The following is a 22,616-nucleotide window of genomic DNA, read 5'->3' on the forward strand; positions in this document are numbered from 1 at the left end:
AAGTAACTGGAAGGTGGACTGGGAGCAAGAGCGCCTCCAGACCCTGGGAATAGTTCCTCACTGCAAGGCAAGATCTCAGCTCAGAGAGATCTGCTCTGCAAGATCAGCAGATGGACAACAGCATCTGCTTCTTTCAATGCTGGCATCTACCAGCTCCCTCAAAAAAAAACCATTATCCAAAAAAAAAAGTCTCCTAAATGTGTTTTGCATCTGATTTATGAAAGAAAAATATGGTCTTGCACATCACCACTCAGGGTTGCTGGCTCCCAAGTTTGCAGTGGGTGAACAATGTGCAACTCACTCTGCAGCAAATCTCCTGGCTTAATCCCAGCCCACTCTTGCCACCAATATTCCTCTGAATTTTAAGATACATTTCTAAATAATCCTGCAGGCTTTGAAGGTTAGGAAGGGTGTCAGGTGATGGATTTTTGGCAGAGGCCTTTCTTAAATGACAGTTGTGTTACATAGATGGCTTTGAGTCTTTTTTTTACCTCTAAATTCGGGGTGAATGTGAGAGGAGAAGTTGATCACAAAAAGGAATGTGAAAATATATCTCTTCATGAGCATAAATTTTTATTTTGGTGGTCATACACAGCTGTCCTATCAGCAATAGTCACAGAGAGCTTGTATAGCCTTTGCAGAAGTTGGCTTGACTAGAGGCACCTGGTTGTGATAGCTTGGGGTTTTGATGTGAAGGCTGAAGGTTGCAGAAGGTGGCATGGCCCCAGGACAACCTCATCAACCAAATCGCAGGCTCAACCAAACTGGTGGTGGGCATAATACTCCTCTGGGTTGGCTGAGGAGGCTGTTTATGGCTCGTTATGCCTATTTAATCGCTGGTGGACTCTGTGGCTTGGTGATAGGTGGGAAGAAGACCTAGAGCCTGACAAAGACCATGTCCCAAGAGAACTTTGGATAATGGGAGTGGAGCCAATTTTCATGTCCCAGTATGTGTGTTTATTTGATGTCAGCAGTAAGGAGAAGATCAAAAGATGAAGCTGGGTAAAAAAAAATAAGCACTCGGTTGTCGTTCTTCCAGTTTTTCAAGCAAGTGTTTGGAAGATGTAAATCAGGCCTTTGATATCCAGTTTTAGTTAAATGTCCAGTGAATTATTTTGGGAAAACACAGTGGGATTTGGCTTATCTTGCTTGCTGACAGGACTGGTAGCGTATTATTTCTGAACCAAGTTGTGAGTAAGTTATTTGATACAGCTTGTTTCACTGCTGAGAGCAGCACTGCTGTGTATTGGTTACGCTCCGAATCTCCCTCTTCCTTGGTCTCTTCTCTGCTACTATCAGCTTCTTTTATGTTCTCATGATCCCCTACAAATTGTCTGAAATTTGACCTTTATTAATGAGGTCAGAGACTTTTCCTATTCTTGAGAACTAGATCACTGAACCTCAGAGTGTCTCTTATTTAATTCCCTTTCCTTAAATTAGGTTAAGAAATGTTAGAAGTCCATCTCATTGCCTAAAGTGATGATAGGCCAAGTGCAGGGTCCTGCATGTGGGTCAGGGCAATCCCCAGCACAGAGACAGGCTGGACAGAGATTGGATGGAGAGCAGCCCTGAGGAGAAGGACTTGGGAGTGTTGGTGGATGAGAAGCTCCATGCGACCCTGTGCTCTGGGAGCCCAGAAAGCCCCCCGTCTCCTGGGCTGCATCCCTAGCAGTGTGACCAGCAGGTCTGGGAAAGGGGAATTCTGCCTCTCTGCTCCACTCTGGGGAGACCCCCCCCTGCAGTGCTGCCTCCAGCTCGAGTGTCCTCAGGACAAGGAGAGTGTGGAGCTGTTGGAGCAAGTCTAGAGGAGCCTGCAGAGTATGATGCAAGAGCTGGAGCACCTCTCCTGCTAAGACAGGCTGAGAGAATTGGGGTTCTTCAGCCTGAGGAAGCCTCTGAGGAGACCTCCGAGCCTCTTCCAGTCCGTCAAGAGGCTCCAGGAGAGTTGGAGAGAGGCTGGTGCCAAGGGCAGGGAGGTTCAGGCCCAGGGAATGGCCTTCAGCTGCAGGAGGGCAGCTGGAGAGGGGCTGGGAGGGCAGAAATCCTTCCTAGGGAGGGGGAAGCCCTGGCACAGGGTGCCTGGAGAAGCAAACGCGTAAAAAGACAAACATGTATAAAAAGACAAACTTCAAAATGTAATATTTTTAAGAAGATACTTTAAAAAGTGAATTAGCCTCTTTTTTCCCCCTAATATATAACTTTTCTGATTTGTTTTATAAATGTATTTACGCATATATGTTAAAATCTCTTTTAGTATCAGGTCTGACACAGTAAATTAACCAGCATTTAAATAAAGGGGGGGGAGGGTTTGGGGTTTTTTCCTCAGGTATTTCATGTTAAATTATGTGTGTGAGAGCTTGAAAACTTTAAGCTCGTGACCTGTGTCGATAGTTCCATAAGGATTCTGGAAGTGTGTGCCTTTTGTCTTCTAAGTCCTGTTTTAATGTTGTGGAACACAGAGTATTTTGTCTAGAGTAATTTTGGGGAGCTCTTGTGTAGCATAGGGAGATGCTTGCACAGCGGTGGGGTAGTTGGGGTTGGAATTTGCTTAATGAAGGACAATGGGGTTGGAGCATGGGAATGTTGTGGATGAGAGAAAATCACTTTGACCTGGTTCCATTATAACTTTTTCATGTATAATGCAGATAAAATATGAGCTGCCAATTATGCCAAAAGTTTAAGAAGACTTCTTACTGAAATCTGTTTTAAAACAAGGTGAAGCAGAAGATTTCTGCTTGTTAGGCTGTTGTTTAATTAATATGTTTGTGAACCAGAGGGTTGTCACGTGTGTCAACAAGCAGGAGAAGGATGCTTGACCCTCAGGAAGCAGCAAGCGAGAGCAAATCCCTCTGCCAGGCTCAGTCCCCAGTCCAGTGGCTTTGCCATTTCCATGCTTCCAGGCTGTTTCTCAAGGGCATTTTGCCAAGTGATGCAGACTCCTGGGAAGCTGCTCAAGCACCTTCAGTAGTCATGGCATGGGTAGGGGTGAGGAGGTAGAGTGTAACCCTGGAATAGGGAGAAAAGTCTGAATGAAGGATAAAACAGCCACAGACCTCTTGAAAAAAACAAGCTGGAGTCTTGCTGTTGTGCTTTCTGTATTGTGTTGTCACTTGTTCTGGTAGGTGAAGTCTGTGTTGTACAAAGCTTCAACTCACAAGCCCACAGCAGCTCTGTCTGTTACAGCTGTAGGTGGTTCCCTGGTCAGGAGTTGAGCACAGAGGAAATAGTTTCCTCCCACGTTACGTGGTCTGTTCAAAATGGACAAACTGCAGCATAGAGAGACTTGCATAGTCTGGTTTCTGTCTCTGACAGAGGGTAGTGTTAGGAATGTAGTCATATGAAATCCTCAGCAAAGATAAGACCAATAAAATCAACACCACGGTTCCTGGCACCTCTCAGGGTCTTCTCAGGTAGAGGTTTTTCTCCACCCTGCTTGAGGTTTCTTCGTTTGACCAGTGCTAATGCTTTTACCTTTCAATATTTTTATTATTTAGTTGTAACATATGAGCACTGCCTGTAGATGAGTGAGATGGCATTGGTCAGACGTGGAAACTTACTCCAGAGTGCAGTTTGCTGATGAACTGCTGTCAGAGATCTCCGTACACACATCCTTCAAACAATTCACTCCTTTTCTGGTTACAACAGGCTTGCTAGACGGACACCATCTGAGTTTTATTTGTAACAAATTATTAATTACTTAACAGTCCCGCAGAGGTTTTTAACTGATGGGTTATGTTTGGCCAGGGGTCCACTGCCACCTCTTGCCTGGCTGGTGCAAGAGGAGCAGGGTTAGTTTAGGAGGAGAAGAGGGGGAACCCTGAGGTTGCAAAGCAAGCCGTGAATTTACAGTGGTGTTGGCCTCATATTGTCAACATTAAAAAAATCCCTTGGTGCACCCATGTCTTGATGACCATCTCAAGAGATCACTGCGGGTTAGAGAAGAGACCAAACGGGCTTTGCCTGTTCAATTTGGAGGAGAGGCTGGGGTGCGATATGTTTGAGGTTTACAAAATCATCCAAGTGGTGAAAAACCAGCAATTTATAGAGTTGTACTTCACTAAACCTTGCCAGTTGCCTCATGGGGTATGGATTTCATAGAAGAAAACACTTCTCTGTTGTGAACTTCCCAAAATTTGGCCTGAGAGGCTGTGAGAGATCATAGTGTCAGTGAGTTCCACAAAAAATCGGATGGTCCCTCTTGCCCATGAGGCAAAGGGAGTGTGGAGATGCCTCTCCCCCTCTCACATCTGAAAACTCTGGTGCTGGTAGAAAAGGGTGACAGGCCATGGAAGAGCCATGCTTGCATGGCCAGTATGGGATGTCCTACTGCTACAGCTGGAGGTGCTGGATTAGGAGAAGGATTGGGCTGGTTCTGCTGAGCATTTGTTGCATCCTGGTGGCAAGGGCTAGGTTAGTTATGTGGGAACACGGGCCCTGGGACAGCAACTGTGGGGAAACTGGGCTTGGTTCCCTTCCTTGCCTAGAGAACTTTGTTCAAGGCAAACAGTGACTGAGTCTTCAAAGGCTGCAGAAGGCAGAGAAAGCAGACAATCAGGTCGTTAGGATAGAAAAGGAGCTTTTAATTATGAAGGGACCTGACTGGGGGTGAGTTCGAGCCCCCCTTTCCATCAGCAGTACTGTACATCCCCTTCAGTCAGTGTGTTGGGGTTAGGCTTCTCAGTAGGAGACACACATCAGATATGCAAGGTGGATATTTTATATTCAGTGCTATTTGACTTCTGACCAGGCTTCTTTTCCTTCATTGCAATGGATTATTTCCAGGCAAGCACCTGCCATGCAGGTATTCCTTCGGAAGGCTTGCAACCAGAGCGCATTTGCTTAGACATCTTGTATTCACCTTGTAGGCCTGTTTCTGTGGACTATCTTGGCAGCATAAGCCTTTTTTTCCCCAACCCTATCCCTGTTTTTCCCCCTCAAAAGAAAAATCCCGTCTTATATCTGATAGAATGACTTGGAACTGGGTTCAACTTCCTTCAAAAAATGACAATTTGTTTATAACTTTTAAACCCCAAACCTTTCAAAGCACTTTTCTTTTAGAAAAAAGCCATCTGTCCAGATATCTAAAGTTACATGTTGCTTGTCTGATGTAGGTCAGATCTTCCAGATGGCATCATGACAACAATTCCAGGAAAAATTAAAAGTCCTGCTATTAAGTATATTTAATTCTGTTCGTAGGCTTTTGATTATGTACTGCATACAAATAATCCGTTTACTTGATGTGATTTTATAGTAATCCACATTCTTACTTCTCTTGCAGACTTTATCCATTGGTGTACTTGATATTTTTGGGTTTGAAGACTACGAAAATAATAGTTTTGAACAATTCTGCATTAACTTTGCCAACGAGCGCTTGCAGCACTACTTTAACCAACACATCTTTAAACTTGAACAGGTAGGTCTGGAAATACTTACTCTCTGATGCCAGCGAGTGCTGGCATGAGTTTGCGGCGCTGATAGAGTTCTTAAATTGTCTCTCTAATTCTTGTATGTTAAGGTGTGTACGTTCAATTATTCAAACTTAAACTTCTGATTTACTGTGTGACTTAGCGCCACCTGTAAAATAAAATCCAGCTGGCGATTTGCTGGTTTTAAATAAACCTTTTCAGATATAAGGTCTTCATCATGAAGACCTTAACCATTGCTTTTTTGTCTCCTTGATGAGCTCAGAAGGCTCATCCATGAGCAAGGTCCTTCTTGCCTTTGTCCAGACTTGCCGCTGTGTCACTTAATATGACATAAAAGTTCTCTTTTGGCAACTGTTGAAAATCCCACCTCAATCTTCTTGTGGCTTGTTGTTTTCCAGCGTTAATTTGGGCAGAGGGGGAAATGTCACTCTCATATATATTCAGCAAGGTCAGACCTGAGTTCCTTATGACCTCTGGTAGCCAGGCAGATTAGGAAGGGTTGAACTTTAAGCTTTGCTTTAGGTTTGTTTCCAGCCTTGAATTAACCTGCTGTAAGAGAAAGAACAAAAATACAGGCCATAATTTTGCAGGTAACATGGCACAATCTATTAATTGGGAAGGGAGAAGCCTTTTCCAAACTTCATTTGTTATCTACCGACAAGCAGGACAAGAGAGTCACTAAAGCAGATGTTGTTTCATTGATGGAGAACATATAATACATATGCATAACATATATAATACAGTAAATATTTTACAGACCTTCAGAATGTTTGGGCATTTGTCAGGTTGGTTTTTTTTTAGTGCCAGTCTGCATGCCCTCCCTTCAGGTGAAATTCTTCTTTGGGTGAGGTCAAGGGAAATCTTCCTTATCATTAGTTTCGGTAGAGCTCGTGTTTGATGAGCGGCCTGCGTCCAGCTGAGATCAGAGCATTAGAACAGCCCTTCCCAGAAATCCTCATCGTTTGGGGTTGGGTTTTTGTGCCTCTACTGCCTTATAAAAGATAGGAAAAGTCAGAAAGAGAAATCTCCTTGAATGTGAGTATGGTCAAAAATGAGCAATAGATCCCGGATGGACCATTAGGGGGATGTTTGCTCTAGTTTGATGCTTCTCTGTCAGAGCTGTCTTTATTTTTTTTGTGAAGGTTTTTATTTCAGTTTTGTAACTTGTCTTCGTACGCTGATGCACCCTACTCCATGAAGTTAGCGGTAAAACCCTCCCATATTTCTTGGTGGAGGTCTGTTTAACCATTATCCACCATAAAAAGGCAAGCTAAAGGGCTACTGCGAAGCCAACATAGCGATTCTTTTTCTATAAAGGCAACTAGAAGAGACTTGGGAAGGTAGGACCCTTCTGGAAAGCTCAGGGAGGTGGGACTTCAGAGCTCTTGGATTTTGGGAGCCTCTGCCAGCTTCACAGGAGCAAGCTGTGGATGCCAGCATGCATAAGGGAATTCCCATGGTTGGGCTGGGATTTCTTAGCGGGTCAGTGCTCCACCCAAGCCCACAGTATATGCAGAGCTCCTGATTGCAGCATTCTGTAATTCTCCTTAGACTGGCTTATAATCAGTGACCTAATTAGCTTTCTCCTATAAATCTGCCAAGCACATGAAGTCATTAAAGTCAGTGTTTGCTGTATGGATGAGAGAAGCAGTTGTGGAGGCATCTGATTGCAAAGGATTTGTTCCAGTTCTTAATGCTGGAGCACGTCATCTGTCTAGGGCTCTGCTGGTGGAAAATACGGTCATCTCTTCATAGTTTGCTTTCTAGAAATATAAATAAGCTTTACAGCTGCCTGAGCACTAATTCTTGAGAGAATTATTTGTGCAGTTTAAACATTGATATTTCCTACTCTTGGAGTTACGTGCTGCATGTGGAGGAGTGGATTTGATGGAAAGAAAACTGATGATACATGGCCAGATTTTGGGTCTTCAGAATATCTTTCCTCTGTAGCTGGCCTGAAGATTAACCTGCTGGTCTGTGGATGAAGAAGTTTGTGTTGTGTTTCAAGATAGAAAAAATAGTGAGGTTACTTTGTTCCCAGATATTTGCAGCTTTCCAAGGGTTTATTTGATGTCTTGATGGCTGAAAAATGAGCGTGGTTATTGGTGAAGGGTTTCTGAAGTAATGGTAGAACCAAGTGGGGGAGGTCCTCCTCTGTAGCCAGAGACAGGCTTCTTGTATCTCCAAAGCTTGCAGACAGGTTGCTGAAATACTTGGACACTCCAGCTAAAAGAAATAACAAATATACAGCAAGTATATGCTAGGGAATTTAATTTTTTAAATTGTAATAGAATTTGTGTGCAAGAATGGTATTTAGCCATGATGTCATTGTTGCTGATGTTATGGAAACCAAAATACCAACCCCAAAGTCATCTAACAGCAGTGTGGGATTATTTTAACCTTTCTTTTTTTGTTGTTTTCTTGGTGAAATCCAATATGCACCTCATGGATCTCTTTTTAAACCTTCTGTCTGAAGACAATTCTATTTCCAGCAGTTTGCAAACAGCCGACCGAGGCATCCTCGGGCAGTCTGGCTTCAGCCCGATGCCTCCTATAGCTACAGCTGCTGTTGCACTGTGTACCAAGAGTCTACAAAGGTCTTTGCAATAGCAACCTTCTCTCCTTGAGCCAACCATATCCATAAGGATAATGCATCACTGCCCACTGATTGCAGAGCCTCTGAAGACAAAATCTAACCATGAGTAGTCAACCTTTGAGGACTGAGAGGCTCAGTTCAAATTTCTCTTGTGATTGGAGGTGGAAGAGTGGATGCTCCCTGAAAAAACACTGTTGTGCCCCGTATGACAGGCAGAGAAACAGCAAGCTCCTCAAGTTATCGATTTATTATCTGGCAATATGCCATTGCATGTAACTCTTTTTGAAAAATAAAAAAGGGTGCTTAAAGTACATATTTTTTTTAAAGGATGCTTAATGCTGTTTAAATAATATTTTTAGGATAGGAAGATTTCAAACTGCAGGATTGTTGAACTAAAGTGTGACTCCCATTGTCATCAGACCTCCACAGTGTTGGCTTGGGTCCTTCCCCTCCCTGGGGACCCAGTCCTGGGTCTGGAGGGGACTGGGTCTGGACAGGCTTCATTTGCCACCCCTTGTTCCTCGCTTTCTCCAGATGGTGAATATTCACAATGTATAATATATAGAATATATTATGTATACGTACTCTAATATCATAGAATAGTTTGGATTGGAAGGGACTTTAAAGACCATCTTCTTCCAACCCCCCTGCCATATATAAAATGTAATATATAAAATATGAACCCCCGGGACTGCTACTCTTAAATCTGTGTAGTGACATCCTACATAGGCAAATCAGAAAGCATCCTTAAACTATTGTTAGAAAGTGCTCTGCAAAGCTCTGCTGGTGGGGTGTGCTGGTCTGAAAGACTTGGAGGTTTGGGTTGCTTTGGGTTTGTTGTTGTTTGTAGTTTTTTAAATTTGATTCCCTGATCTTTATTGAAAGTCCAGCATAGAGAGGTGTGGTATCTGTGTGAATAACGTGAATAAATGAGAGAGGAGACAGGAGTGAATGTATTTTTGTCACAAGTTTGGAAGGGGCTAAAGGCATTTAGCCTGTAGGACCAGCCTAGTGTTCACCATGACCATTGTGGAGGTCCTCTTCACATTTCCAGAGCCCAATACGTCTTGCAAAGACCACATTGAGATGTATGTATTTATTTTCCTCTTTAATTTAAATAGCAAGAGATTAAACTAATATAGCAGCTGATCACACAGCATCTTTAGGCTCATGCTTCTTCTGGCTGGTGTAAGGGCAGGTTGGGAAGAAGGATGTTCCTACAAAGGGAGCGAATGGGACTGCAGCAAAGCTGTGTTTTGCCAACCCAATTTTCCCCATTTTGAGACCAAAATAGAGTTTAGGACTGCAACCCCCTGTTGCCACCAAAGCGTAGGGAGCTGATGTGAGCTAAGAGATGGATGCTGCAGAGCTGGTGTAGCACGTACGACCATGAAACCCTGGGCTGAACCTAATCACTCTAATAATGAACAGCCCAAATTACAATAAATTAACATTTCAGGCTGTGTACATAAAGCTGATGTGAGGTTGTCAGCAGGCAAAGAATCAGCTTCAAAACCAAGCTGAATTCACGAGCCATTTGCTTAGAGGCTGTGGCAGCGGTCACGTTGCAGAAGACCGTCTCGAGGACCACTGTAAGTGGGCAGCAGAAGAAATGCAGGGAAAGGCTGGTCATCAAAACCTGGCATTGCCAGACATTATCATTAAAATAGAGCAGCTTATAAACCTGTTTATAGATGGTTATTTACAGACCACGTGGATACATACCTATATAGACTGAATCTGTAGGCACATCATAAAAAATAGATGTTATTTTTGAGATATGTTTTCTTATTTTTAAGTGCTTATATTTACAGCTGTGTGTATAAATTTCTCTTTTACTTAAATTGAGAACAAACACAACAGTCTTCATTTGTAAATGGCAGCGTCAGCATCGTCACCCTCAGCATCTTCTTCTGGAGGGATGTCGGGAACTCAAGGCATCCGCGTCGTCTGCGACGTGTAAGCGCCGGCACCAAAACAGACATTGGTCTTGTTCATTCAGAAAGTCTCTAATAATAAGGATTTCCCATTGAGAGGATCTGTCTTACCGAGCTCCTTTTAATTATCAGCCGATGTCGGGATGATTCTGCGAGGGCTGGCTCGTGATGCCCGCTTGTGTTTGATGAATGAGCAATTAATCCTCCACGGGAAGGTTTAATTCCTGAATGAGCAGATCCTGCTTGGATCTCTCTTGCATGGAGAGATTGCCCCACACCTTGGTACCATTTCCAGCCTTGGAAAAGCTTTCCCAAGCTCCCCAGGATTGATTTTAGGATACATCCATATACGGATGTACCCAGAAAGGAGCTTTTACAAAGTGTAGTTCCTTTAGTTTATCATATAACAATGACCTATTTGAATGTATTTTATTGAAACATTAAATATTACATTATTTCCTGGAAGGTTTTCAATACAGTTTGTAATATATGCCATCATTCCTTATTTTTTAACCAAGTCTTTGGAGACATTTTTCATATTTACTTGTCTATCAGCATCCTCAAGGTCATTGGGACCTTTTCCCTGGGTAAGCGATCAAGAGAGAAACAATTTGTGTGCTTGAGTTTAGCAGCTCCAAGCTTCTGTTTCCAAAGGTCGGTATTATCCTGGGTGTCAAATTGACTTGTAATATTTTTTAAGGTTATTTTGAGATTCTTTGAAGCTGGGGGAGTCAACTAGGCATGAAGAGAGGCGTGGAAGGGGGTTTAATTCCTAGTTTCTCGCTTTGCAAATGCTGCCTGCAGCTGAAGCAGACGGCGTTAGGGGTGAGAACACAGGAATTTCACACTCTTCTGTTCAGCTGTGAATTTTTAGGCAAAATATGTGTGTTTAGACATCCAAAAGTATCTCCCTGTCGATTGCATCAGAGCGTACAGCTCTGGATCGCGACAGAACGTGATGGGAAGCGTTCCCACACGGAGATATGCTGGAAATAGAGATTATTTTTTTTTTTCAGTTGACTTCCCACATTATTTGGGGAATTTTCTTCGTATAAACAAGATTTTCTTATGCTCCAGTAATGAAAGAGGGGAGAGCATCATTCCCTGTCTTTGGGCTTGAAATGTTAACAGTTGGGGGCTGCTTCTCAATTTTCACTGCAACTAATGGCAACATCCCTACAGTATAAGATGTCTGCCTCTCGGGCACTGAAATGCCAAGATATTTTGGTGGCTCTTGGCTTGCAGGCTGTGTGGATGGACACCTTCCAGACCTCTTTAAATCATGGCAAATTTTTTACCTCTGATATCTTGTGATTTTATATTCATGCCTGATTTTTCACTGCCTTTTAGTTTCGATTTACTAATCCCTCTGTTTTGTGCTTTAAGACCAATAGGAAAACAATTTGGGGTTTTATTTTCTATTTTTATCAGGTCTCTCCTCATTCATTTCATCTCTGGGTTTCCATGCTTCTCTTAAGCTTTTCAAGCTTCTGCTCATTCCTTCCAACCACCTCTTAATTTTACCATATGAATTTGGGGAGCAGTAGCCCTCAGTGAGGAGATTTCTCTAGATAAATGTGAGCTTAAAAATCATATTTAATGCTTTTTCCTCTAATTCCACCTTTTAGCATTCGGTTTTACTTGCCGTTGACCATGGTTGGATATGGAGTCATATATAATAGAGCATGTGTGGATGTGTTGAGATGTTTTTTCCAGCATCTCCAAGATACTGTTGAGTGTTTTCCCTCACTCAGTATATAAACCTTGAATTGAGCTGGGGATTAGAGCGTTGAAATAAAATCCCAATAAGAGAACTGATCCAACAGTCCTGTAAAGATAACGGGACTTGTTTCTCTACACATGGAGCTATAAAATGAGGGGTGCTTTCCATGCATAGCAGTTGGATTTGCATCAAGCCTTGAGTCCCAGTTGGGAGTTTTCCTGACGCTCAGCCACGTGTATTTCAATCTTAAATTCGTTATTGTGTGTAGCATAAACAGCATTTCTACTCTGGGCTCAGCTGTACACAGGAGGGGTTTCTCTTCCTTAGTGCCTAGCTATCTCCTTAAATTTCCATATATAAGGAATATTCTTCCAGGTATTCTGCCACATTCTATTTATTTGGTACCCCAAATTTTTTATGCCTCAGATGATGCCCTGTAGAGACTTATGCTCCTGTCCTGAGTTTCAAAGCCTGGACGCAAACTTTATGGTGCTTTTTCATGATCTTTATGGGTCTTTATTTTATGTTTGAACACCACAAGTTGGTTTTCTTCTCATAGTGTTGAGGTCTGTCTCAGCATTTTAAGTTCTAAAAAAATCCATTCCTTGCAAACAAGAGAAACTCAAACTAGAACCTGAGGGAAAGGCACAAATTTGTGCTGGGGAGGTTTAGGCTGGATGTTACTTTATTGACCTTATTGATGTTTATAAATATGGAAAGGAAGAACAGATCCAGGCTCTTCTCACTGCTGGCCAGAAATAGGACACCGGGCAATGGGTGCAAACCGGAGTAGAGGAAGTTCCATGGGAATATAAGGAGGAGCTTTGTCACTGTGGGGGTGATGGAGCCCTGGGACAGGCTGCCCAGAGAGGTTGTGGAGTCTCCTTCTCTGGAGACATTCAAACCTGCCTGTTGCTGTGTGATTTAGTCAGAGTGACCCTGCTCTGACAGGGGGTTGGACTAGATGAGCTTTTGAGGTCCCTTCCAACTTATAATGATCCGTGATTCTGTGTTAGGAAGAGGTTCTGTACTGAGGGGGGGGTCGGGCACTGGGACGGGCTCCCCAGGGAAATGTTCACAGCCCTGACCTGGCCTGAGGTCAGGAAGTGTCTGGACGATGCGCTCAATCCCATGCTCTGACTTTGCTAGCCCTGTGTGGAGCCAGGAGTTGGACTCAATGGTTCTTATGGGTCCCTTCCAACTCAGGAGATTCTGGGATTCTGAGATTCTGTCATTCTGATACACTCTTCTTAAGAGCTTACCCAAATCTTTTTCTAAACATTGAATGCAATGATGCAGTGCATATGGGTTTTTCCCCCTAAAGAGAGACAAGATGAAGTCATCAACCCCCTTCTTTCCCGAGCCTCAGCTGAGTCAAAGAGGCCGAATTCATATTACTCAATGGGAGGAGTAAATCTGTACATTTTTGGGGGGAGTAGGGGTGCCAAAAAAACACAAGTCTCTGGACTTCACTGTACTAGAAGCTTTTGTAGAGTGGTGATGTCAAAGGTTTGGTTCTTGATGTAGAATCATAGAATGGTTTTGATCAAAAAAGACCAAGATCACAGAGTCCAACCATCTATCCAACCCTACTAGGTACAACGCTAAACCATGTCACCAAGTACAATATCTACTCTTCCAGGGATGGTGATTCACCCACCTCCCTGGGCAGCCTGTTCCCATATCTGACAACCCTTTCAGTAAAGAAACTTTTCCTAATATCCAACCTAAACTTCCTCTGACACAACTTAAGAAGACCATTACCCCTTGTCACTAGCTAAATGTGGTCTGCTACAAATAAGACATCTGAATTTGCCTCTAAACATAATTTACTTTTAAGTCAAGGTATGAACTTTAATTAACCTCCAGTTACTTTGGACTTGATGACCTCAAAGGTCTTTTCCAACCAAAACATTTCAAGGTTTGAGGGGTGGTTTTTTGTTTCAATGGGCTTCCAAGTATGTTGACCCTGTGTTTCCTAAATGAAAACCTCGTGTTGTTTGGATCTAATTCCTTAATATTCGAGTGCTCTGTGAGGATCTGACATACATCAAAGGACAGCAGAGACTTTATTGTTGAACTCCTAAGCGAAGCAATATTTGGAGGTTGCTTTTAAGGATATCTCCTGAATTCTGCAGAGAGCCGGTCATCATATGATGAATATTGAAATCACATAGAAGATTAACAGCTGAAACTTAATTAACATATGCGGACAGACAGCAATGACTTCCCCTAAAGCTGCTACACAATTTGCATGGTGTTTTGCAGAACAGCAACCACCCAGGGAATGACATTGGTCAATCAGAAAACCATGGTTCTTTCTTCTAGGCTGTGATTCTTCCTGAAGACAATCAAACCGATAACTGGAAAAATGCTAGGAAAAAAGAAATAAGGGGGACTTTTTTTCCACTTAAGCTTGGGAGTGATCATTCTGGCATAGTTTCTGCTGCTGCATATGCTCTGTCTTGAAATGAGAGCATGTATCTTGAGTTATTGTGGAAAAGGTTATTAGTTGAGGACTTTAATCCCTCTTCGTATTTGGCCAACGCAGCCAGAAGGTTGCACTGGGGATAGGAGGGAGCAACGGACAGACAGATGTGTGGAATAACTGCACAGCCTGGGAGTGAGTGTTTGTGACCCACACCAGAGGAAAAAGAAGAGCAGAGGAGAGGGAGAATTAGGCAAAATGCTGCAGCTGAAAAAGCAGAGGCCAGTAGGTACGTGATGACCAGCTGCAGGTCATGTGTTGCAGAGCTGAAGATGAGCCTACAGTTTAGACCTTGAACTTTGGTCTCTTATGGCCATCTATTGAAGTATCTTAAAGAAAACCAGCTGGTGTTGCCAGTTAGTTCTTCTGCATTGGTCTTTGGAGTAGTCGAAAATTTTTAGTGTGGTTGGAAGAGTTTTTTCACAGCAACGTTAGCTGCAGCTGCCAAATGTCCCACGCGGAGCTCTGGTTGTGTAGAAGGCTTCTAGAGCAGAGTGATGGTGTGTGCCTGGGTTGGATGTATGTTAAAACTCTAGATAATTGTAGGGAGGGTGGGAGGAAAATGATATGTGAGTAAAGCCCCCATGCAAGTAGTTTGAAAAAGAGTCACAATAATAAATCGGTAATTCAAGTAATGTGCACCAACCACCCATCACCACTAAAATAAGGTTCCTCTTTTGACCTCATGGTGAGGTTTATTGCTCTCTGGGTTCTCAGGACTGGTCCTGAGCAGGCAAAACTGGGACTAATGGACCCTGCATGCGATTAAGCAGTTGTCAGAAGCAGGCGGTTGATAAACGATGCCGACTCCCATTACTGCTGCACGCATCGCCGTCTCTCTTAAATCACTCGGGCTGAAGCTCAACGCTTGTTGAAATAACACGCAGTCTTCTACACTTGGCTGGGTTGCCATATAGAAGCTTTTTTCTACTGTCTTGCCCTAAAAATACAGCAAGTCTTAGTCAAATAGATGATCTTTAAATGCCTGTATTTTACCAGGGACATGGGAATGCTGTTCTGCATGCCTTCTGTGTCCTGGCTGCTCTACAGGAGGTGAAGAAAAAAAAGAAACACGGTTAAAAAATAACAATAATGCAGAATTATTCCTTATATTTGGGATGTATTTATTTTTTCCCCAATGGGATGTGTAATGTTTTGAGCTGAAAAAGCTCGAGGGCCATTAAAAACTCCTATGCCGGCACACATATGCATGGAGTCCATGGTGTTGGTGTAAATGTATCAAAATGTCTCCTGAATTTGGGACATTGTAGGTTTTTAGCCAGAATATCTTTGTGGGATGTCTCAAAGCACGTCAGGCTCTTTAATTCTAAAAATAATGTATGTACAGATCGTTAATTTTGGATGGAGATAACGTTAGAGAGCTGGAAGAATGGGCTTTTTTTTAAAGTCTTTTTATCATATTAAAAACTAAAAGGAGAAGCAACAATAAAAACAAATTGGAGTGACATAAAGTACATCATATTAGTGCAATTTTGAGGAATTTTTTTTTCCTTTTTTTCCTTTATTTCTGCCATCAAAATGCCAAGCCAACGTGGCTTGGATCCATCGGGCTTTTTCCAACACAGGGAGTAAGGTGCACTTCCAATAGTGCTATATCAAGAGTGAGTCACAAGTCTTAAAAACATATGATAAAGATTATGATTTTTATGGACAGACCAGTTTGACTTTCTTCCAAACGCCCTAAAACAACTTCAGCAGAAGACTTCCAGAGTAATCCAGCTGCAAATCCATCTTGGAGAAGATAACCTTTATTAAAGAGCAAGGCTTGGAGTTATTTTAGTGGAAAATAAATACGTTGGGTTAGGTTTTTTTATTCTCCAGCACGAATTTGGGGACAGACCCTCACTTTTACTCTAAAGAATTGTAGCTCTGCTGGTTTTGGAGCAGTGATATCTGCTAGCCGAAGGTCTCTGGTAGCCCTTGTAGCACCAACCATTAAGATTGTGTGATATAGAAGAGTAGAGTGAAAGAGGAAAGGCAAGTCTTGCTTTTTCAGCAAATAAGCTGTACCACCATTTTCTTGTAGCAACTAAATAGTAGTTGACACAAATAGCTTGCCTAAATGCTGTAACAGCAAGCCAGGAAAGGGCAAACCAGGAACAGCAATGCATAGCACACCCCACGCGTCCTCGGTGAGCACAGTCTGCTGAGCCAAAGTCTGGTGCGCCCAAAATTGTCGGATGCTGTGCATTTCCCTGTGGTTTACATCATTTGGGTAGCTCTAGGTTGTTTTCTTTTGCACCAAAAAGGAAATACTGGTGGTGTTTCAGCAGAAGAGATGTTTGTTTCCATAAATGGTGCGTCAGTTTCCACAAAACCTTTTGACTTTGACTTTATGCACCCAGTATCATCATGATATCTCTGTTTTTCGGGGTGCTTTTTTTAGGAGGAATATAGAGCAGAAGGAATTAGCTGGCACAACATCGACTATATAGACAACTCTGGCTGCATCAACCTGATAAGTAAGAAGCCGACAGGCCTGCTCCATCTGCTGGATGAGGAAAGCAAGTAAGTGGGAAACTGTTGGGTTTGCTGATGATACTTGTGTTTTTTTTACTTAAAAAGCGTTTATCCTTTTGTCTTACCTCTTTCTTCCCAGTACGCTGCTAATCACTCACTGGACTAACTTATCATCGTTTTGTTTCCCCCAAAAAACCCAAAACAATGAGAATCAGAAAAAAAAGAAAAAAAAGGTCTTAACAAATAATTCAAATTCTGTTTCAATAATCCATTAAAGAGGAGGACAAAAGTTTCCTTGGCTTTGCTTCTCGTTTCTCTCCCTGTCTCTTGTGGTGTAACAGTGAAAGATGCTTGAAGCTGAGCCAAGTGAAGGGTTGTGTGGGTGCTCGTGCCTTTGTGGAACCTAAAGCACGTTGTGTGGGTGCTGGTATTCAGTTGTATGGTGGCTTTAACAACTTTCTTTTAAAAAGGAAGCCAGAGGGAACTGTGGGCATGTTTACTTAGGGGCTGCACAGCTTCAGGTGTGTTGGGGATGTGCCTGAGCTTTGCGTCCTTGGGTATGCCCATCCAGCTTGTCTCAGTAGAAGTTATCACATGAGCTTGTGGCTTCTGGGTCTATCTTTGGGTGGAAACTTCTGAGTGTAAAGGATGTCCTGTCGGATGCATGAGCCAGTTTTCTCTGTGTGAAGGGCACAGAAAGGCCAGGCGGGTTCACTGGTGTTGCCTCGGATCCAGTTGGCTCTGAGCACAAGGCCTCCTTCCATCATCTGCTTGCAGGTTTCTCCTCTGGTTTTTTGTCTCGTTGACCAGACATGTGGCAGTGATGCTGTCCTAGTGATACTGTACCAGGCTAAACCGGCTTAATTTATCTAAAGTTGTGAAATAGACCCTTGAGTAGTGTTCCTCTGGAGTCAGTGCTGGGTCCAGCCCTGTTCCATATATTCACCAGTGGCTTGGAGGAAGAGCTGGAGTTTATCCTCAGCCCCTCAGCCATATAGGATGTTCCACCTAAATATGAGGAGGAACTTCTTTCCTGGGAGGGTAGCAGAGCCCTGGGCCAGGCTGCCCAGAGAGGTTGGGGAGTCTCCATCTCTGGAGACATTCAAACCCCTTGATCCTGGACTCTGTTTTGTGCAGCCTGCTGGAGGTGATCCCGCTCTGGCAGGGAGTTAGACTGGATGGTCTCCAGAGGTCCCTTCCAACTCAAATCATTCTGTGAGTTACATATTTACATGAAGTCTAAGGATGGAGGTTTGGGTTGCCCTCACCAAGAGGTTCCTCTCAAGCTCCCTAGTAACTCCTGAAATTGAAGTGGGATTGCTAGGCATAACAACTCAAGATTTCCTAAATGCCAGAATACCCCATATATATAGGAGCAGCCTAAGCCTCAAAACCGATGACACTAACTTGGGGTGTCAGGGAAGCGTGGGTACCCTGCTTAGTTTCCATGCAGTGGGCACTCAGTCCAGAATGCCACCATAAAAATACACCTATTTGTGCCTTCATAACTGATTCTAGACCAGAGGTCTTCAGACACCAGATATACCTTCTACTTGTACGTAACCATACCGAAATAGCGTTTGCTTACTATCTGCAAGCATAGTAGCTGAGACTATCTCTATTTTTCTAGTTTTAGTCAAGAAACAAATGTTAAAGCTTTCTCGTTGGGTTCACGGCTGTCTTCTTTTTAATTCTCTCCACTCAGTTTTCCTCAAGCCACAAACCAGACGCTGCTGGACAAGTTTAAGCGTCAACACGAAGGGAACTCCTACATTGAATTTCCAGCTGTTATGGAGCCAGCTTTCATCATCAAACACTATGCGGGCAAAGTGAAGTATGGAGTGAAGGTCTGTTGCCCAGCTGTTCCCCAACAGTTGTTTTAATTTATAATTTTCTAGCTGCGGTGGGGAAGAAGAGTCACAAAAGGTCCACAATGTTGTTTGGAAGAGGACTTGGCTAGAGGAGAGACATGACGGTTGGGAGAGAAGTATTTGGGCAAAAGCTAAGCTGAAGTGAGAAGGTGGTGAAGGTTGTGTCTTTCCGTTCTCCTTCATGTTACAAGCTTTGTTTGTTGGCGTTTTGAGGGAGAGTTAGGGACACGCCCTGAGGTTGATGCTACATCCCAGCTATGGGTTGCTGTCTATCCTAGCTGAAGCTAGGACAGTTGAAAATTGAGTATTTGATAACCATTCTGGACTTGGTTCATCTAGAAAATCCAATGGGCTTTCTCCATCATTAGCCATTTTTTAACCCAGGTTACGTGAGCATAGGTCTCAGCATCTCGCTTTAAATCCCTTGCAAATGATTTCCAAGTTGTCCACATTATTAGCCAGAGCATTTCTTCTGGGGGGGGTGAGACTATATCAGAAATGATACCATCACAAATCTGTAAGTGTGTTTCTGATGCAGTAACTGCATGTGACAAGCTTCAGCATCAGCTTCAAGGTGGTTCAGAGAGCAGCATTTTGGATAAAACATGTATTTTCTGGGCATAAAGAAGTGTCTAATATGGGGCCAAAAAAAAATAGAGAAGCGGAATTCAGTAACTGCTGTCCTAGGGATAGCCTGGCCAAACTCACCCAACATTATCTTGTAGATACCGTTTACTTTCCTCTTTTCTTCCCCTCCTTTTTCTCCTTCCCTAGGATTTCCGGGAGAAGAACACAGATCACATGCGCCCGGACATCGTAGCTCTCCTGCGAAGCAGCAAAAACGCCTTTATCTGTGGGATGATCGGGATCGACCCGGTGGCCGTCTTCCGCTGGGCCGTCCTGCGGGCCTTTTTCAGGGCGATGGTGGCTTTTAGGGAGGCTGGAAGTCGTTACGTGGAGAAGAAAACTGGTACGTGTGCTGACCTCCTAATCCTAGTGCTTGTTGTTCACCAGCAATTTAGGTCTAATATATTACTGGGGTGTTTTAAGCAGCCTGACTTACTAGGAGTTATTAATCTATTATAAAGCCTCCTTGAAACAGTATCCAGAAGTAAAGGTATGTTTGGATTTTAACACTGCAAGACAAGGTGTTTGTTGTACCGCTGGGTCAGGTACATTTCCTTTTCATAGGAAATCCCAAATGATTTGAACGGAGACGCTGGAATTACTCAGCAAACAAGGCAAATTGGTTTTGCTGGGAATTCTTGAGCCGTTATTTCTACCTGGAAACAAACCAAAACAAAAAAAGGAACTAATTCTTCTCTAAAATTTTTCAAGCTGTTCACCCTTTAAAAGCTGCAAGCGAGCTTGTCTCAGGGCTAGCAAAATCCACTGCTTCACAGTCATCCAGAACTGCCTCATGCCAAACACCGGGGCGTTAAATCAAAGGGAAGTAATGGTGCATCATCATGCTGTGGCAGGCAATGCCTGGCTGGGCTTTTAGGCCATTTCTCTGTGTAAAGCAATTTTGGAAAGACAGGTACAAGCTATTACTATTCATTTCTGGGCACAAGAGGGCTTGAAATTCATGATGAGATTAAATCTGCAGCAGGGACAGTGTCAGTGGAGTTAAAATTAAGCACGGGGCCGTACCGTGAATTATTTTTTTTCTGGTCAGAGAGGTGTGCATCAAGGAGAGCCAAGGAGCCTGGGACAAGGGACATGGGCATGGAAACCGTACAAGCAGAAAGAATAATTCTCTTGTTTGGGGTAAATAATAGCATCCTGAGAAGAGCTGGAGGCAAAAATCAGCTTTCAGCTCTTGAGGCTATTCCTCTTGAACTGCTCAGATGCAGCGTAAGAGAAAAGATGTTTCTCATGAACCCGGGTCTGCTCGGCAAATCCAGGCAGCATCTACAGGCAGCAGAGTTTTGAAATGCTGAGAGGTGGATAGCAAAGGCACTGGGCATCAGGAGGAACATCACTGAAAGAGTTGGCTTTGGAAATCTGTCCTTGGGTTTTCCTGCCATTGCCTTTTGGCCTTGCTTAAAGCCCAGGCTGAACTGAAGTGAGCTGGTCAAGGAGAGAAAAAGATGTTCGGTCTTGGGAAGGAGTAGCTAATTTCAAGCCCTGCTTTGCTTCCTGTGTTGCTGGCATTCAGTCGTGCCTGCCATGCTTAGCTCCTCGCTCACTAGCTTTCCGCTTTTCAATCTTGTCTTTGTGCATTATCTTCCATATATATATACACACACATATATATATATCAATATATAGGTATAAAATAGAGTCCGGGATGTTTTCAGGCAATATCTGTTGGGAGAACATGCCTTGCCAAATGATGACAGAGCTGGGACCAGTGACAGTCAAGTGCCTCTGCTCTCTTTGGAGGAGTGCCCATCATGCCCTAGCATGATTTCTGCCCAGGTAGTAGTAGCACCTAGCAAGTTGAGAAGGGATGTTATTAATGTTTATAAATATCTTAAGAGTGGAACGCAGGGGAAATAGCCAGTTGCTTTTCAGTGGCTTATGGGGACAGGACAAGGGGCAATGGCCTCAAGCTGGAGCAAAGGAAGTTCCGCACCAATACACAGAAGAACTTTTTCACAGTAAAGGGACAGGCTGCCCAGGGGGTGTGGAGTCTCCTTCTTTGGAGATACTCAAGACCCATCTGGATGCCGACCTGTGTGACCTGTCCTAGGGACCCTGCTTTGGCAGGGGGATTGGACCCGATGGGCTCTGGAGATCCCTTCCAACCCCTACAATTCTGTGATTCTGTGAGATCTGTAAGTGTTTTCCTTATGCTTTTCATGGCAGGACCTCATGCCCATCTCTCGTTCAGTTGTCCTCCAAAATCCCATCTGTCTTACTAAAGCAAGCATAGTGTCTGCTACCAGATGCTGCTGGTACCTCCAGAACAAAAGCCCCAAATTGATGATGTGCACCTGTGGCAGAAGGCATTTGTGAATTATTAAAGAATCACTAATATTACCCCATCTCAATAGACAAAAGCAGACAACCAATGACAGTGTAGGTTTAAGTTGGTTTAGGTTTTTTTTACCAAGCCTTTAATTAGCCTGAGTTGAATGCCTTACTGCCCATGGATGTGGAGCTTTTGATAAAATTAAGGTCAGTTAGCTGAGAATAACTTCACCTGCATACATTCATCCAAGTGGGTATGCTTCATCTTTGTATATCATTTTTGTGTTGCCCCCTTCTTGCTTTCCGAGCTCCGTCTGCTGCTGCTCCCATCCGTCATGCAGGGGTAGGAAAACATCTGAAGCCTGCTTTCTTATTTGAGGCTCTTGCCACTCTTTTATCTTAACCCCACATGGATCTCCCTTGCTTCTACCTGTCTGAAGGCCAGTCCAAACCACAGTTACCATACCCAACAGGGGTTTTAATTAAAAACCTCCACCTTCTGTCTAAGCAGCTCTGCAAAACTTTGCTTTGCTCTCCTGTTCCATCATCCTTTTGGTTATTTTCTCCATGCCAGCAGTGCCAACAGCTGCCACGGATGCTTCCATCACCGTTTTTTCCTCCTGGCTTTGGGTACTGTCCTTTTTTTTGTGCTCCTAATATATTTATGGTGCAGCTTTTTAGCAACTGTACAAATTATCCTTGTTAACCCGGAGGAGAAGAGCAGCAAAGCATTGTCACAGTCAGTTTTGGTGGGTACCTCTTACAGCACTGCCAGTCCTCCTCAGATGAAACACATCAGGATCTGGCAAGCTGCAATTGGCTGGAGAGTGGACTTTTTCAATATTAGTATCATTATTATTGTTGGTATTGATTTTATCAGGGAGGATTGAGATAATCCAAAAGAACTATGGGTCTGAAGTAGAGTTGTTAATGAACTTTGATTAAAGGAACACTATCGAGCCCTTTTGGGTAGAAATTTGGCTGATTGACCTTTTGTTGCTGTATCATCGACATGAATTTATTACACAGAAACCTCCGAATTCTTTGTTAGCAAAAGCTCAATGGAAGAACTTATGCTGTTCATATAAACCAGGCTGTGGAGACTCCCAGCTTTCTCATCCTGGTTTTCCTGATGAAGGGTCCAGGGGCTGTGCCCTCCCTCAATGCACATTTGC

General features: G+C 43.3%; 1 protein-coding gene across 1 annotated transcript in view; it reads left to right on the top strand.

The window, feature by feature from the left end:
- The window catches only part of MYO9A (myosin IXA), a gene marked incomplete at its 5' end in the record, with an annotated part of 145,301 nt that overhangs the window by 77,838 nt on the left and 44,847 nt on the right, over positions 1–22,616 (top strand). The window contains 4 exons of the mRNA XM_084268004.1: positions 5,279–5,413; positions 16,578–16,699; positions 18,357–18,498; positions 19,297–19,492. Of these exons, the coding sequence (XP_084124130.1) occupies positions 5,279–5,413; positions 16,578–16,699; positions 18,357–18,498; positions 19,297–19,492 (595 nt within the window). The remainder of the gene's footprint in view (positions 1–5,278; positions 5,414–16,577; positions 16,700–18,356; positions 18,499–19,296; positions 19,493–22,616) is intronic.

Source organism: Gallinula chloropus (assembly GCF_964237585.1).
Source record: "Gallinula chloropus genome assembly, chromosome: 9".
Taxonomy (NCBI): Eukaryota; Metazoa; Chordata; class Aves; order Gruiformes; family Rallidae; genus Gallinula; species Gallinula chloropus.